The following is an 18,829-nucleotide window of genomic DNA, read 5'->3' as shown; positions in this document are numbered from 1 at the left end:
GTTTAATCTCACCATAACTTACAGACTTTGGCATTTGGGTATATATAAATACCTATCTCGAAATTCAAAATAAAAAAAATCTACGTTTCTGTTCTTTCTGTTGCCTGATTTCAAAATATGTATTGTGTATAGAAACAAGGTCTGACTTAACATGATACAATGTTTTTGACCACTGTCTACATAAAGTTTGAAAAGTACAATTTCAAATGGATAACACCTTGTTATCGAAAGAGGGAGAAGAAATTTGGAAAGAGAAGAAGGCTAAAGAATTTTAGTAGGGAGGGTTTTTAAATAATAGAAGTTTATGGTGTAGGTAGGGAAATGAAAGCTTAAGATTTGGGTAAGCAACAAAATGACAAAAATGATGCTTACAGCAGCTGCAAATAGCTAGTCATAGATTCATGTAGAATATGAGAATTTACATGGATTTATGTGTAGTGGAGAGCAGGGAACATAAATGAGTTTTAAAAATAGGAATAATGGATAGGAGGATATTTGTGTTCCTCAGAATCAAGCAGGTTTCCAAATGCAACAAGGAAAATTAAAACCACGACTAAGTCCTGAATAAAATGAAAATATCAATAGTACACCCACCACAACACCTTGAGAATCTAGTTCACGGGCGACCGGATCAAGTTTCCCAGGAGGGAATTTAATACTCAGCTGGCAACCTCGCTCACTTGGGTCTTTGGGAGTAATTATGTAAGCGTTAATAGATGGCAGGTGTTTTTCCAGGAGTAATTCCGTGTATCCAGTGAGCAACCTTTGTTTTTCCAATATTTTTTTCATTGTGGCTTCTTCAAATATCTGAAAATAAGAAAACCCAACTGTGACAGCCTGAATTCCAAGTTACACCAATCTAATTCCAAGTCCCTGTTTTAATGAACAAAGTTTATATAATATAGGTGGAAAAAAGTTTAAAACTTCTCAATTTATGCAACATGGTAAACTAATTGAAAACAAAAATGACTCTGATAAGTTGGCTTGAACATATTGCATGCCAAAGGATTGTTTGACTAAACTATTTCTGTTGGCAATCTCACTTATTTTAATCTCTTTCAATCTCGCTAATTTTTGATGAGAAATATTTAAGAGATGAGGTTCACTTGAAATGTAGTATAAAATATACACCATAAACACTTAGTCAACACTAAAATCAATGTGATTTATCAATATCATATAATTGCTCGTAATTGTTGCAATTACCTAATTGAAATATTGTCGCTTACTTATACACCTAATGATGATGCGCAGCATGAAAACCGTGGTTGTCAAATATTAAATCTTTATTGTGGAAATGCTAAGCTTCTTTTTACCCTTATAATGAAGGAATTCCACAAAGTTACATCTGAAACTGTTATGTTTACTTATACAATGTAGAAAGAAATGCAAGCAAGAAATTGAATACGCTTGATTGAATTTTAGCACAACTGATCATAACAAAACATGCATGCGCTCTTCTTCCTGAGAGAGTTATTTGTTTAAAAAAATTACCCTACTAAATAGAACAACAAGAGACAAGAGATTAAGCTACTTCAATTTAAACTAGTTTAGGGTGTTAAACTTCACTAAGGAGCATGGAAACCAAGCAGCAGCAAGGCATTTTGGCCCAAAAATGTGCCATCTATTTGGCTTTTCTGAAATGTATGATCTAAAAGAAACTATTGCTTGAGTTGGAGGGGTTTCATGCTTTCGCGAGGACTGTTAACACTTTTTTATTCCTACTTAAATGAGGTAGCATATCATATACTGTCAAATACGGTAGTTATAAATGGCCGTATTCTGTATGCAGGGCTTAATGACAAGAAATCATCCTGACAAGGAGTAGTGAAATTTGGAATGACTACACATTTTGACCACAAACTTAAAAGTATACATAGTGATCCAAACTTACTTCCAAACTGGCCAAATTGAGGGCAGTGTGCCACGGAGATGGGTTGGACAACTTAAACGATGAAGCACCAACAGCAGGATCAAGCTTAAATGCCATTTTAAATCTTGTCTCAGGTTTATTGCTCCACCACCCATGAAGGGCTTTCCTTCCATCTCCTTTAAAGTGTCGAGAATGCACAAAAATACCTGCAACTCCACCTGCACCCGAGTTTAAATACTGAAAATAAATCAATGACAAAAAGGTGAAATATAAATATATATATATACTATAAGGTTGGCTATTTACATAAGTCATTCAAGTGTGCTTGGAAGCTGAAAAGGTACCGCCATTCCACACATATTAGTGACTTACCTTGTAAGAGCACCAAACGGCAAAATCAGGACCACAGTCATGAAGTTGAAGATCCACATTTCCAATTGCATGGGCCAAATCCCAACCAATCATGCAGCCCTCTTTGTGTGCGGCTTTGGTTATGGATTCCATATTGAACAGCTGACCTAAATATAAAATTATTATTCATGAGTAAACCTTGGCTTACCAAAATAGGTAAAAGAAAAAATATATTTATATAGGTGTGCAGGAACAACGGTAATTAAGGAGGAAGGACATGCAACTCTTCCATTTCTCTTAATTCTTACAATTTGAAATGTAGTGCTTCCAGATTTTAGCATAATATTGTTGAAATGATATAAAAAGCTAGCAGTTCTTTCTGCTAATGGCATGTTAATTGTGAGAACACAGATTGTGATCAGATGAAGTTCAACCAATAGAAACCGAGTAAGATGCAGAGCATGAAATGGTCAAAGACAATGAATGAACTATGAAAGGAAAAAATACAGTCCCAAACGCATTTGGGACCTTATCTCTGAAAATCCTTGACTGTCATCAAATAATGATAAATTAAACACATGAACTCTTAGCCACTGAGAACTTAAGGCATTAACCGATGGTAAATAAAATAATAATAAGTCAGTACCATGGTGCCAGTAGGTTGAAAGGGTGTCATCAACAGACCCAATGGTGCTGTCTCAGTAATTGTTATCTTCCCTTTCCCCCTTCTCCTTTTACAGTGATGTTATTTTCTTCCACCATGTATTCTAGATCAAAATGGCTGGATCGACAAATTTCAAACAAAAGAAAATAGGTACTACTAAATATCTGAGTGGACATGATCTGCTCTTGTCCTCCGCCCTCCCCCTACTGGCACCCATTGAAAGTAGAGCTATGAATATCTTACCTGAGTAATAATGAACAGCACTCAACAAAACCAAAGCTATTTCGGACCCATTCTTCTGTATTGCTTCAATGATGTCCTCATTGCATATATAATTATCATCACAATCACTCCCAACAATAATTAGAGCATCATCGACATTTTGCCCATGCAACTCAAGATGAGATACGACAGCATACTGATTAAAAAATCATATTGAAATTAGATTTCAGGGTGTCATTACACGACTTATATTAAAAACACGTTAAGTTTTATCATAGACACATTCATCTAGTCAACGTATCGAATAACAAGCAAAACATGATGAACTGATGTCTTTGAAATCCAACAAATGCTGTTTGACAAAATGGGAATTATAAACATATTACAGATCTTTATAATTTTGAAAAGTGTGTGACAAACATTGAATATTTTAGGATATCTTTTCAAAAATGCAGAGAGTGATGCTTTCCTCAAATAATATGTACTGATTAAATTTTTTGAAGATCTAATGAATATTTTTTATTCATGCCAAAAAATATCCTGAGCAATCTTTTCATTATCTTGTATACTGATATACTGCTCTTTGAGAAAAATTCTTTAAATAATAAAATTATTGGTATAACCTATTTTTACATGTAAACATGTAAAAATCATATTGTAAAAAGTACAAAAATATATAGAGCACAAAAAATTAAGATTGATTTTTTTTCTCAACATTATTTTAACAACATTAAATACCAAATTAGGAGAATGCACAAACTTATGTGCTGGGCACAATCATGCAAAATAAAATGCACAAAGGATGGAATAACTCAAATAATATGTTAATAATTTATTGAGTTTCAGTGAATAACTTACGTATAAAATAATGGACATGAAGCTCAGCTAGATAATATAGATATGTATTAAAAAGAAAATTAAAGGTGAACAAACACTCAAGTTTCAAGTATAATTTGTTTGGTTTAATATCAACATGAACTGTTTCTCCTTCACCCCTTACTTCATTAGAGCTGAATGGAAACTGGCTTCCATTGGACAGCCCAAAGGCAGACAAAATTAAAAGCTTAATATCTGTATAAATTTCCATGTTATGATTTATTTTTAGTATTTGTGCATTTGGTATTTTGTAGCTAAAGCTGCAGGTAGGCTGCATGGAGGTGTTTTGAATGCAATTTGCATGCAAGGGGACTGGGATCAGGATGAGAGTTCATTCTTTGAAGTTCATATTCATCGTGAGGTTTGTTTTTAGTTAGGAAGATAGTGGATGTCCTGTATATGGTATATAAAGGAATGTCATAGAACTGGAGGTGCATGCATCAATGAGCATCCCCTCACATTTTGAAATCACTCTTTCATTGCAAAAAGTTATTTTTTTTTGTCAACTAAATAAACTTTTTTCAAGACTGTACTCATGTAGTTTTTCTCATAAAATGTGCAACAAAAGTGAATCATTAATAAAATAATGAATAGCAATAATCATATCAGAAATATTAACTTACACTATTTGGTGCATCTATATTAAATTGAGAATATGTAACTGAGAATAATGAGAAACATAATAGTATAAAGGAATTTTTGGCGATGTTGAATATTATAAGGATAATAACTGGAAGCAACTTTGAATATTATAGGAGAAATAATTGAATTGAATAGCCATTCTTAAGGATATTCCGGTTTGGACATTTGGCAGAACATAGAGCTGATGTATAAGACTTTCTTGCAACAAGGGTAATGAAACCAATTCTAATAACAGACTGGCAGGCACTACTAATTTACTGAGTGATATAATGTATGTGCATAAATTGATTTTTCACTTTTTCTCTCAACAAAGTACTTCGATTTGAAAACAGTGAAAAAGCTATTATAATTATTCTGCACATTCTCAAGAAGAAAATCTCTTTAAATTAAAATCCAGGCTAAATGAAAGTTACAGTTCCGGTAAGCTATTACTTATGTAATTAAGAAATGATATTTACCCTGTCGGAAGGAAAGGTGTCCTTTTCAATTAGGATTTTGTAACGACCGACACCTGGGCCCTGGGGTTGGTAGAAAGAGACCAGCAGTAAGTGAAGATTAACGGTTAACGAATTCATTAAAGCAACCTCAGAAGGTTGGGCTCCAAGCAGTCTTGCTGTGGAATCTACGGCATAGTTGTCACATAGACCTGCTGGAAGGGCACCATGAAAGTGCGAGTGCACGCCTCTGGAAAAATATAGGAAAAAAGTGAATGGCTTTCTCTGCATAATGTGTCTTCAAAAGATTCAAAAATATGTAAATTCAATATACATAATTATATGGCACCAATAATGTCAGGTTAGGTGATGAATATGACATTTAGGGGGACCAACAAAAATATTATGTTTTATCAAAATTTCGCACTTAATGAATTTCATGCTCAGATTTTTCAAACAAACATTGAGTCACAAAGGCAGGAATGTATATCATCTTGTACCTTTTCAAATATATATTCCTCTTTATGACACAAAAACAGTAGTTTTTATAGACCAGTGAGCTCATCTATTACATTTACTATGTAATTTCAAACTTATTTCATCATTCCTGAGGGAAAAATTATTGTATGTATTTTTGTGGCATACAAGGTTTCTGTAAAAAGTGTCTGTAACAATTTTCTCCAGAAATGTGCGTGAAGTGCTGAATTCAGACTGTCAGTTAACTGTGCACAGAATAGCAGATCATATTGGTGTTGATAAGATGACAGTGAACATCATTATCACTGAAAATTTGGCAATCCAAAAGATCTGAGTTAAATTCATCCCACAGGTCTTCATGGAAGACAAAAAGCAAAGTCGAGTGTTTGCTTGCGAAGAATACCTTCTGCAACGATATCACAACGATTCCTCAATCCCCTTGCAGTCTCCCTGACTTGGTACCAGGGGATTATTTCCTATTACCAAAAGTTAAATCCTCCTTCACAGGACACCATCATGGGGCCCATCAAAGTCAAGTGTCATCAAAAAAGCTTGCACATGTACCCTTAAGGACCTTTCAGAATCTGCCAACCCAAAAACCTTTGAATCATGGAAAAAAAAAACTGGCAAAAGTTGTCAATGCTCAAGGGGTGTACTTTGAAGAATTTTGAGGCAATGTAGGAATATCTAAAATAAATCTATTTTTCCAAAATGTTTCCCGATACTTCTTATACAAACCATGTATTACCCTGTAATTGATGCCAAGGAACACAGCCATTTGAAACCTCTACGCTTTACTGTGTATGCTCTTTTGTTTTTCCTACCAAATCACAGCCCATTTCTCAGATCACATGCTAAATTCTTGTAAATACAAGAAGGGATGTTGGATTTCTCAGCTTCAAAAAGCTGAGGAAACTGCTTCTTGAAGCAATTTCATCGAGGGAGAAATTATCCACTCTGATTTCATATCATGAGGAACACTCCCTGAATCAGCAGAAACATTTCAATAATATCCATTTATCCATCTATCATAAACTACTCCAATCATCCAGAATGAGACTTGAAATCAATTACCAACTTTAAATCTTAAGGGTCAGTATTTTCTACTGACACAGAACCCATTATTGTGAATATTCTACGTAATAAAACCAGGAAAAAAGTGCTGCATCCTCTTATCATGATTGCAGTATGTAGGCACTTCTGTTACAATTTAAATTTACCTTTCTTGAACATGGTTGCTAATTTTTCACCATTTTTGATACCTGGTGATAAGGTATTGTATTTGGTATTCCAAACCCTTTGCATACGTCAGTTATGAATCTACCACTTTAAGGAATCCAATTTTCACTTTTACCAGTTTTGAATTTTGATCATTCCGTCTGGTAACCATTTAATGATGAGGTGCTTATGTTTCATGAAATTGCCAGCCCTGGTGGCAGCGGGGTAATGTCCTCATCTGCCGACCCAGAGGTCATGGGTTTGATTCCCGCCTAGGTGGTTTTTCCTTCACCTAGGGCTTGGGTATATGTGATTGTCAAATTGTTACATCAATGTTCAAAATCTGATGTAAAGGTCGAAGTGCTGTTTTTGGGACTAATGCAAAATAAATCAACAAAGTCATCCCTAAAAATCATATCAAAACAATTCATTGCCCAAAATGATTCTTTTATATTTCAGAATTTAAGTTTGTAATAAAAAAAGTTTCGCACAGAAGAAGAAGAATTAGAATAAATATGTTAAGATCATTGGGATCAGGAGGAATTTGGGTAGACTGGACAGATTTGATGAACAACTTTCATTGGCCATTGGGACCTCTTTTGAATGTAAGTTCAAAGAATTTGTTGATGCAGCAGAAGAAATGCTAAACAGTCCCCTTGCCACAATGTCAGAGAAACCATCAAAGACCTTCATCTTAATTGAAAGTAATTCATTCAACAGAGTGGCATTTCATAAATTAGGTAAGTATGCATATAGACAGGTGGAACTCCCTCATGGGCAAGCAAGCAGATATAATACCATTGATTAACATTTAATATTTTACATGGCATGCTAAAATGAGCTGTCGGTCTTTCAAACAAGCTGTCTGTATAACTACAAAGGGTATTTAACTCATGCGTATAGTTCATTTACAATTTGAAAATTTCAGATCATGTTACAGAATATTTTAACAAACTAAACTGGCTATTTCTGGAATTTTGCAGGAAACTCCACATGCTGTCCTTACACTATCAAATACTTAATTATAAAAACCCTCAATATTTTACCAGTGACTTCAATAGCCTTGATAGGATACATAAACTAAATATCAGAGGTAATCATAAACCCGTCATCTCTCATCACAGAGCAACTACATACAACCAGTCATGTGTGTATTTGCAAAATTTAACAACCACTACTGTATGTATTGATTTTATTGCTATTTATGTATGATTTGTTCAATTTATCTGTAATTTTAATATTGTAAATGTGTAACAAGGGGTTAGGCGGTAGAGGAGACTCCATAGTCTCAATCTCGCCTCAAAATAAAGACGACTGTCTACCTATCTAAATTGTATCACAATGAGGAATATTATAATTAATGGAATACACTTATATTATTTCATTAAATAATAAAATGTCTACGTATTTCTGCATACCATCCGTCAATTACATCCATCACTAATTTCACCACTGAAGTATTGAAGAATATTATTTGAACATATGAAAAAAACTCACAATTTTCCCCATGAGCTCATGGCTTCAGCAATTTTTGCATCTGCTGTGTTGGGCTTCAACCCTAAGGAATTTCCGCACAGATATATGCAGTCATCATCAGGCTCAATCAATTTAAGGTCAGCTGATGAAAGAAAAAAAATTATGAGAAAACTTTAAATATGTATTCAATCTTTTTAAGATGGAAATATTTTGAATGCAAGCAACTAATTATTTACAGCTAAGAAGACCTACTGATCAAAACATTAAGTGAGTAGATGATGAATGTCAACTCCTCTGAAATAAATTCATTCCCTTAAATAATTCTATTTTCAAATTGAAATGTAATGGGTCCCCGCAATGGCATGGTAAATGTAAGTGAGATATCAGGTAATCTGCTGTTACGTGCTCTCAGAAAATCATGAAAAAAGATATGACTTTATGAGTTGACATTAAAGAGGAATGACAAAATCGAAAGCATATACTTTTCATCACTCATTTAAGTGCAATTGAAAAAAATGCCCAATTTTGAAAATTGGTGCAAGCATTGAAAGGGAAATTCCAAGAAACTGTGGCAGATGCCATGACAGGAGTCATTCACTAATATGAATTTGTTGCATTGTATTGAAAGAGAAGTCTGTGAACTAACTGTATGGCAAATCTTTCATTTTGGGGATGCAAAATCTAGATCGTTGTTTCTTCAGTGGATCTTCTTCATCCATCTTCCTGGCAAATTCACTTCTATCTACTTCAACATTCCATTTCTTGGCCATTTTCTGAAGTGTAACAACAGGATGCTCCTGATGAAGAAAATAAAACTCTTTGTGATTATTTTAAACTACTTACTGTTCCATGACCCCATAAGTTCTAAAAAGGATCAATCAAACAGACACATTAGTTCACATTTCTAGCCTTCAAAGCCAAGAATTTTTTGGATTGTTCCAAACTCTTGAAATTTTATCTAAATTAACCAAGCAATTGCTCTTTTACTTGGTGTATTTCCAAAAATTGTAGCAAATTTATTTTCAGCACCGTTGAAAAAGTTATGTACAATAAAAAAGTGTTTAAATCGATTGGTGAGAATTAAATCTCCTGGAAAAGCATAAAATAAAAAGAAGGCGAGGATGGCTCAAATTTAATGCGGACTGCAGGATCTGTCCCAAAAGTAGTAGGACTTCTTATTTCCTGTAAAGACGAATGGAAGGGCGGCGGTTTCTCTGGCTGGGTTCGAGGGAAGAGTCTCAGGAAATTTGGGAGGCCGATGGCAGTTGGCTCCCAGCCTTTAGGGAGTGCGGATCGTTCGTTTGCTAAACCTCCATAACGTGAACTCGTTACGCTCCGTCATCCACCAGTAATTGAAACAGCGTTACGCCATCAAATTTTGCGAGAAACTGGGCAAAACCGGGAAAGAGACTCATGACATGCTCAATGCAGATTCTTATGATGATAACAACATGGGCAGAACAGGGGTTTTTGAGCGGCACAAGTTGTTTCGGGACCGTAGAGGTTATGTTGAAGACGCCGGACTTTCAGGACGCCCTTCGACCGCAAAAAGTGGCGAAAATCTTGCAAGAGTGAAGTCTTTTTTTGGACAGGGATAGCAATTAAGAATTTCCATGGTTTCTGATGAACTTGGCACCCCTAAAAGCGATGTGCATCGACTTTTAACCGAGCACATGGGCATGAAAAAGGTGTGTGCGAAGTTGGTGCCGCGAGTGCTCTCTGACGAACAAAAGGAAACTCGCACGAGGATCTGCTGAGAGCTTCTCCACCATGGGAGTGAGGATGCAAATTTTTTTAGACAATGATCCCACCAGACTTCTTCCTCATCCCCCGCCTCAAATCCGTGCATTAAGGAGGTCACCACGGCTCGGCGGAAGCGTTACGATAGGCCGTGACGAGGAAGCTTAGCAGCATTCCAGGTGTCCCCTTCCAGAAGGCGTACAAGGCGTGGCAAACCCGCTGGAAGCGGTGTGTGTGGACGCGCAAGGGTGCTACTTGGAAGATTTGTAAGTGAATGTATCAATTCTGGCAATAAAGTTTTTTTAATCGACTCAGTCCTACTACTTCTGGGACTGACCTTGTACCAGGTGCGGCGCTTAAATCCGGAGAAGCACGCGTTTCATCGAATGATATTTCCTCGCTGGGTTAGCGTAACATCCCCCAGACTTCTCCAAAACAGTATACTTGGCCACAATATCGTAAACAGTCGATCTTGGGTAAGAGAAGAATCGCGCTATTTCGAAATATAACGCCCTGCGCGAACACTTTCGATAATAGCACTCCATCGACATTTCTATATTGGGAATCGTTTAGCCGAAACTCTAAACATGGGAATATCCAAATACGGAAACATATCAGAATGTGCTGACATTTCACCCTGGTGACATTACCTAATACAACCCCTGCCACCCACAACTCCAAAGCGATCCAACTACGTAATACGCTCATAGCGGACTGAATTTAAATACATACATAAATCACTCCTTGATAAGGGGGGCAATTCAGTTAATTACGCTCCTGAAGATAATGATCTTCCTTTGTATTTTCATTTATGTTCCAACTACAGGGCATCCCGCAATGATACTTAGAGTAAGAGGGATGTCTAAGTGGACCACATGGGGGCCCAGAGAACACATCACGCGACAGTAATATCTCCCTCCTTAATTGACCTAGCAAACCGACGAAGAACGACAATTTTGCCAAATGCGTGTTGATATTTTCTTATCCCAAAAACTCAATGAATAAGCAACGTGTTGGCCAAACAGTCGAGGAATCGAGAAACAGAAGGGAATCGTTAGGACTCTAATTGAAATTGAGAAAATGTACGAATTCTTGGAGAATTCGGAAGGTATTATCTTAAGAAATGTTCGATAAGAAAAATGCTTTGGTTTTCTTTGCGACGCGGTCTTAGCGTAAACCAAGGGTATCTGTATATGATTGTATTCAGATTGAGTTGATCCTGGTGAGACGTAAGAAGAAAGCAGAAAGTTGATTTTTTCCATGTACTAGTTTTGGCTGAGTTAGATAGTCCATTTGCGATTACGGGAAAGTCGTGCACGTTCTTTCCGCGACTTTGAGCTCGACCCGACCGATATAACCCCGACTTCGACCACCTCAAAATTCACCGGAGACCCTGTCTTTCCCGGGTCTTCCGCCTGTCGGAACCCTTTCAGTAGTCACACACTCCGATCTCTCCTCATATTAACCGTATAAGTCCTGGTTCCATTCGTAGATTGCACAATAAATACGCGGACTGGTGCAAACTGGCGGTCATGACGCGGACTATAGCCACGCTCACTAGCGGCGCTAGTTGCCTGAGACCCAATTAGCCGTCTGAGCTTGGCGGATCGTCGAGCTGTGCGTTTGGTGACAGTTATGTTAGTTTCTGTGGTCCTTTTTTTTACTGTTTGTCGAAAATGGAAATTGAAGAAATCAAGGAGCAACGAATCAACATCATGTTTTTGGTGAAATATGGCAAAAGTTATCAAGAAATTACTGAAATGTTGACAGCAGTTTAAGGTGATAATACTCGTATACTTCCCGCTTCAAAAAAACTGATATTTGTGCACGTGAAATTCGGTAAATGAAATAAGTCTGTGCAAAACAAAACCTCTCCTTTAAAAGTAACATTGATATATAAAGATATATGCGCATTTTCAACTTTTCATTTATGATTCAACAGCTCAGTCTGTGATCACCGAAGTTAATTATAATTTAATATACTACCAAACACGCTTTGTGATTTTTCGGGTATCAGGTCTTCCTGGGAAACCATAACCGGCACAGGGAAAGGGACTGGCCCCCCCACCCTGATGTGTGGATTTCACACGCCGTGTAGGGCTTAGTACTGGGTGAACTCTACCATCACCTACCAAACCGACCTTCGGGTTGATTACTGTGTTTATGGTTTTTATACTACCAAAGTAATTTACCATTATCACAAAATTTTGTTTTAACAAATTTTAAATTTTAGGCTCGCTAAAGCTTTCACAATATGGAGCGTAATTTTGTATAGCGCGGCAACATGGTCACCGAAGCAATCGGATAGGCATGGATTGGAGGCTTTAGAGAAATGGGTGTGGAGATAGAAAAGGTGGCATGGATAGAGAGGAAAACAAACGGGGAAGTGCTAGGCATGGTGGTGGAGGAGGGAGGATTGTTGGGAGAAATCCAAAGGAGGCAGGAAAGATAGAGCAAAGCATTTCAAGATCAGGAATGGTATATTAAAGACTGTGATAGAGGGGAGAACGCTAGGCAAGCGAGGAAGAGGAAAGAATAGGATAGACATGTTGGGCGTAATGAAGACTGGAAGGAAGTATACGAAATTGAAGAAGTTCTAAAACGATCGCGCTAGAGGGGAAACCGTTTTTAATATCCTAAACAGCCTAGGATGCTAGAGTAGCATTGTTTCATCAAACCCTTATTTTTTCTCCTAGTTACTAGAAGATAATCTCTTCTGCGTAGAGAAATATTATACACTTAGATATTGTACTGCATGTACCTGAAGTTAACATTCACTTTATTACTTGAAATATTTTGCATTTTTATTGGTGAACAACATTTAAGCGAACTTAATTTTTTATTTTGCATGCCTAGTGTGGAAAAACCATTCCCTTTCGGTGGCATCCAAGGTACCATATGTAGATCTACAATAAATTTTAATGAGTAACCATCCACACGAAAAGAGTTCTAAAATGTTTAGGATACATATTTCAATTGTAAACCAATGCTAGTAAAAAATGCCCTACCAACAGAACAGGGAGTGCAATATTCATTTTGTCACGTTCCCATATAATATTCAGAGATATAGAACTACACATGTACTTCTCCAACAGAAAATGTTCATATTTAGCGTCACAAACTCCTCGGGGTTTTTTTTATTCACTCTGTCACCGAATACCAAACTTATCAAACCTCGTAATACTTCACCGTTCCAGCTTTTTCTTCTGGGATAATTTTCCTAATGGGAATAAATTTTTCCAACAGTCCAGTTGACTATATCGGTGCCCACAAAGCGAAGAGGGAACGTGACCAATTTATTTCCGGGTTAATCACGAAAATATCGGATAGCTTTCAAGTGAAACCACACTTAATCCACAAATATCTCACGCTCTAACACCAAGCAAATTTTTCAGCAAATAATCGTAGACACTTTCGCTAATTGAGGTGTATTTTGGAACCAAGCCATTAATTTTTTTTCAAAACTTGTGAAGGACGGCTATTTAAGTGCTTTACAAACCTTCTACACACTTTTTCCTAGTCTTTATTCATCATTATCGGTAGTTCAATCGTAGGATTGCTTTACTGCAGCCCTCCATTTTTCTCTGTCCATTGTCAATTCCTCCACGCCCCTAATATATCTTCTCATTTTTACGTCCTCCTTAATTTGTGTCCCATGTGCCTGTCTCTTGGTCTTCCTGTACACGATCTTCCCTTCAATTTTCCCTTCTATTATGTCTCTAATTAATGATCCATTGCACCTCAAAGTGTGCGCCTAATCATTCTAGTGCTTATTTGCCGTAGAGTTCTCTCCATATGGCCCTTTCCTCTTCTGCTCTTCAATATAGGTACTTCCTCGTTCCTCTCACTTTATCTGTCCATTTAATCTTCAGAGTTCTTCTCTACAACGCCATGTTCCAAAGCCTTCTACTGGTATTCTTCGCTGGCCCACTTGTCCAATGTTCCATATCACTGATCCCCCCCCGTGATGACCATGGCACGGCCCATGCGAACGTTTTGACGTATTTCTTGTTTGCAACCTCAATTCTTTGAACATAGTAGTTTCCTCCTCTTAATGAACAACTTAATATTATTATATTCGTACATAAAACCATAAACACAGTTATCAACCCTAAGGCCAGTTTGGTAGGTGATGGTAGAGTTCACCCAGTATTAAGCCCGACGGAGTGTGAAATTCACACATCAGGGTAGGGGGACCAGTTCCTTTCCCTGTGCCGGTTATTGCTTACCAGGGAGATCTGGTACCCGAAAAATCAAATAGCTTGTGTGGAGCTGAGGGTGTCCAGAGAGGCTTGCCCGGGAATCGAACACGGGCCCTCCGGTCAGTAATCCAACGCTCTACCCCCTGGACCTCAGCGATCCACACATTTGTATATATATTCTGGTCAATTTTGGTCTGGTGTGCATTCACCCCCTGGCATACACCCTAGCGGTGGCTTTCAGGGTACTAAAATATCAATTAACTTCTTGACTTGAGCCATTCTTCGCTTGATAATGATCGAATTTCTTCCATGCCAAGTTACAGGTAGTCCTGTATATTGCTGCTCAGGTAGATGCTCTGGTTTCACTCCTCGAATTGCGATATCTGTCTTCAGATTCTCTCTTCCACATGGACAACGATTTTAATTTTCTTCTTTCTGATGCTCGAAATTATATTCCCAAAGCACTTATATATCGTTTATATAAGCCTTATATAAGCTTACATAGCATTTAAAGCTGATTGCAGGCCTTCTTGGGTCACTGCAATGCCATCTGCAAACCGGAGCATGCCAATATATTCGCCATTCACTTTCTGACTCCTTTGGTGCTCAATTCTTGTGTTTATTTCATTGCCTCTTCTAGACACTCTTTGATAATGCTAATAATCTAGATCTTCTGATAATACTGGCGAGATGTTACATCCGTGTCTAACTCCTTTGTTTATTTTGGGCAATGTTTTCCTTCCGATTTTCATTTGCATGATCGCTACATGAGGACGTTGCAGTCAAGTGGGTAGAACGCTGGGCCACTGAACGGAGGGCCCAATGGTACCTCTTATCACACTCAATTTCACCCAAAATGTGTGATTTTTTGTGTACTAGATCTTCCTGGGAAACCACGGACGGCACAGGGAATAAGGAACCCCCCCCTCCCATGTTATTTTCATGCAAATGTGAGGATTTTAAGGGTCGTTGGGTTTAGTACTATGTACTCGTATGTGAAACTCTGCCCTAACCAATCAAACAAACTTTCGGATTGAGAACTGTGGCGGTTGTTACCTGTTTCTTGATGGAGGTGATCGATTATTCTTGTCGTTTTAGCACATTTCAAGCGCTTCGAATATCGTGTCATTACTTTTGGAGAATTTATAAATATTCAAGAGAAAGTATCCAGTCTACTCTCCTTATCTTTTCATGAAAAAATATACAAGACATCACCTCCCGACATGTTTAAACAAGAACGTGAATTACTCTCCCTTTGACATACAAGCCCATAGTCTTCATGACATGACTGCCTAATTACTAATATGCGCAGCAAGCTTATATACTCGCGCTGACACTGTTAGACCGTGGTAGGGGACATTGTTAGATCGTGATAAGAGACATTGTTAGACCGTGGTAGGGGTAAACATATTCGGGTCAAAATTAGTCTGGTGTGTGTTCACCCCCTGCCACACACTCTAGCGGTGGTTTGCTGGCCACCAAAAAATACAAAAAAGGCAAAGAACCCTCAGCCGATTTCTTCCTCGCGAGATACGACCATGAGTGCTCGCGGTGAAAGCTCACGGTTACGAAATGAAGTCTTCCCTGGTTTCAGAAAGAGGTTACCGTAAAGGTAAAGTACTGTCGAACTTTTCAAACGATACAAAGAAGCAGATTTTGACGATGCTCTACTGAATTTCATGTAAGTACCATGCAATCGGTCGTTTTTACCGAACACACGAGTGTTATGGGCGCAATAAAAAGGACAATTATTATTACAAAAATATGATTTCTGTAATGTATTATCAAAGCTTTCAGGGCCGATAGTTCTCAACCACAATAACCAACCCGAAGATTGATTGGTTTGATTATTGAGGTTCACCTTGCACTAAGCCAATGTCATGTGAAAACCAACATAAACACGGTAGAGGGGCAGTTCCTTTCATTATGCCGCCTGCGGTTTCCCAGAAAGATCTGATATCCAGATAATTACAGAGGTTGGATAATACAGAGGTTGCTCAGAGGCGCGACTTGGAATCACACCAGGATCATCGGGTCAGTTTCCCAGCGTCCTAACCACTGAAATACACGCATAATGTCCCAAAAATGGAGGGCACTGAAAATTTTCAGAAACCCGAAAATTTCAACCAAGAAGACAGTTACCCGTTGTCCAATTAATTGGAAACGTAACTTTAATCGTAAAAAAAAGAAAAAAACGGTCATGATGCTGAGCATTAGGGGAGGGAATACGAGTGGACCAATGAGATCACTCTGGACCCGAGTCTACGTGTTATATAAGCCGGAATGAACGAACCGCTCTTCATGTAGCCGTTTTGGAAAGTATTGGAATAAACACTTTTAGCGGATGAAATCCCATTTCATCATTATAATCAAAGGGCATTTTCAGCAGTGTATTCAAGCTACTTTTAGGCTCGCGATAGTCAGCAGGGAACCTATGTTGGAACATCGACTTCCCCCAGGAAAATGATTGCCTATCGTTATTTACACGTTTAATTGAATAATAACGATTGGCCCAACTCTCTCTATGTTGAAATCCACCACCTGCCACTTATCTACTACAATTAATATAATACAAAATTGAACATTTGTATTCATCGTCAAAGTCAACGTGGTTTGCTGCTGCAATTGTTTTTGTTAGCAACGCAAACAACTCTTTCCTCCGATATTTCTAAGTATCCCTAAATATAATTCTCCGAATGGCCTTAGAAGTAACTTGAGAAATAATTAAAAGTAACTTAAAAATTACTCATAAGTACTTGAGAAATACTCAAGTGTAACTTAATAATTAATTACCCATAAGTAGCTCAAAAAGTAACTTATGAAATAATCAAAATTAGTTTAAAAAATTAAGTAAAAAAGGTAAAAAGTTCGTGAAAAAATTAATTTCTAAGGCATAAATATGAATAAATAGGGCAGTGGAAAAAAGTATAATACTCCCCAGATTATCGTTTTGAAATGACACTTGGGTATGCCAGGGTAAACATAACTGTCGACTGAATTCGGTGACTATGGAGTATTTGAGGAATAATTTAGAAAATAGGAGAGTGGGGGTGGGGAATAAGAGTGTATTGAAGAATAGGAACTAGTTACATCGTTAATAGACGAACATGAAATGAATACGCTTCGCTGGTTCCATCGACTAATACAATACATACTTTAGTTCATGCATTTGAATATGAAATAGCTAATATATAAAAATATTTGTGCGCACACACCCGCATACATTCCTATACACATTATGACATAAGTGGTGTGTTTGACTGAATTATTAACTTTACTTTTTCATCAAATATACACTGTATTAGGGTACCCTGGATAAGATTTCGTTATGATGAATTATCGTACGAGGGAAGAGCGAATCTGTCTGCGATAATGTCTATTTCCCTTATTTTATCCCGGTGATTACAACTGCAAATACAATGTGGCGAATTAGTTCGAATAATTCAATTTATTCTTGAGTTTGAGAAAATGGAAGACAGTCAAATGACCAAACAGATTTGATAGAAATGGAATGGCTTGAGAGGTTATGGGGTTAGATCGGGAAGGTCGTGGGTGAATCTAGTGGAAGAGATTCTCCATACGAAGAATTTTAGAAGTTTTTGGAATAGAAGAAAGAGCATGTATGAAATAGTTTAAAAACGTGGCGAAGCCGAAAGAATACAACATGGATAATAATATTATTAAATAGCTCAAATTTAAACTAAAAAGGAGGAAAAAGCCATTCAAAATAGACATTGAGTTGAAAGAGCTCTGAAAGTCAAATTTTATAACAGTTTTGGCAATCATAACGTCCCTTAACTGGAAAAATTCTATCAATCTCTGAAGCAATACGAATCAAAACACATATTCATTTATCATACTCAGCACTGCGACAATTGTGAGGAAATTCCTAATGCAACAATGGAGCATTCGAATTGGTAAACACACGTTGTATTATCAAAATCAACGACATGGGAGCAATACTAATTACAAATTATCTCTATTCGCGGCGAGATCTAGACTAAACAGTCCTTTCTTCCACCTAGCACCTGAAATAGAAGGAATACGGTACCATGGAAGAAATTGGTTCGTAAAAGAGAGCAAGCATCCAATCAGTTACGAAAAGTCGGGATTCTTTGGATTGTGTCCACTCGTGTAAGTAACGGCGTGAAGGGTGTGTTGGCGTGTAAACGTTTAGTAGTTACGAAAAGAGAAAAGTCAAACAAATCTCAGTAACTCACCTGCACCAGGTGAAGATTCTCCTCCATCTTCGACATTGTCTCGTCGACACACTTGCACTTCAGTCGCCGGACAGTTTAAAACAATCCCACGCACGCCGCATTATTATACCGACTTTCCCCCTCTCTCTCTCCCGCCTCTTCCCTTTCGACCCTTCCCAATGATCCCACGCCTTCCGACCTCGCCGCGTGAACTTGCAAAAGATGCGGAATAACGAGCGCGGAATTATGGCAGGGGGATTTAGCCCTAGAGCCACCTTGCACACCCCCATTCAACCTTTCCCCGGTTGGGTAACCCTCGGGGAAATGAGGGTGGGGGCGGGAGAAGAGGGGGAGGGAGGGTTAGCACTGAGTAATTTAAGAGAGGAGGAACCATATATATATCTCTCTCTCTGTGGCGTAGCACTTAAGAGTACCCCTTTCCCTGGGTGATTTAC

The 18,829-nt window shown here is 37.7% G+C and overlaps 1 protein-coding gene across 1 annotated transcript; it reads right to left on the bottom strand.

Moving 5' to 3' along the window:
• Positions 1 to 714: 714 nt before the first annotated feature.
• LOC139698299 (kynureninase-like) lies at positions 715 to 4,197 on the bottom strand (the record flags this gene model as incomplete). The annotated part of the gene is made up of 5 exons (XM_071597183.1): positions 4,111 to 4,197; positions 3,132 to 3,306; positions 2,246 to 2,391; positions 1,895 to 2,110; positions 715 to 807 (listed from the first exon to the last, which is right to left on the bottom strand). Coding segments are annotated over exons 1-5 (717 nt in total), but the record flags the coding sequence as incomplete, so codon positions are not given.
• Between the last annotated feature and the right edge of the window lie 14,632 nt (positions 4,198 to 18,829).

The sequence above is a fragment of the Hetaerina americana genome, unplaced genomic scaffold (genome assembly GCF_022747635.1).
Source record: "Hetaerina americana unplaced genomic scaffold, ioHetAmer1.1.p SCAF_81, whole genome shotgun sequence".
Taxonomy (NCBI): Eukaryota; Metazoa; Arthropoda; class Insecta; order Odonata; family Calopterygidae; genus Hetaerina; species Hetaerina americana.
The sequence above is the reverse complement of the archived record's forward strand: the minus strand, read 5'-3'. Positions and strand labels throughout refer to the sequence as shown.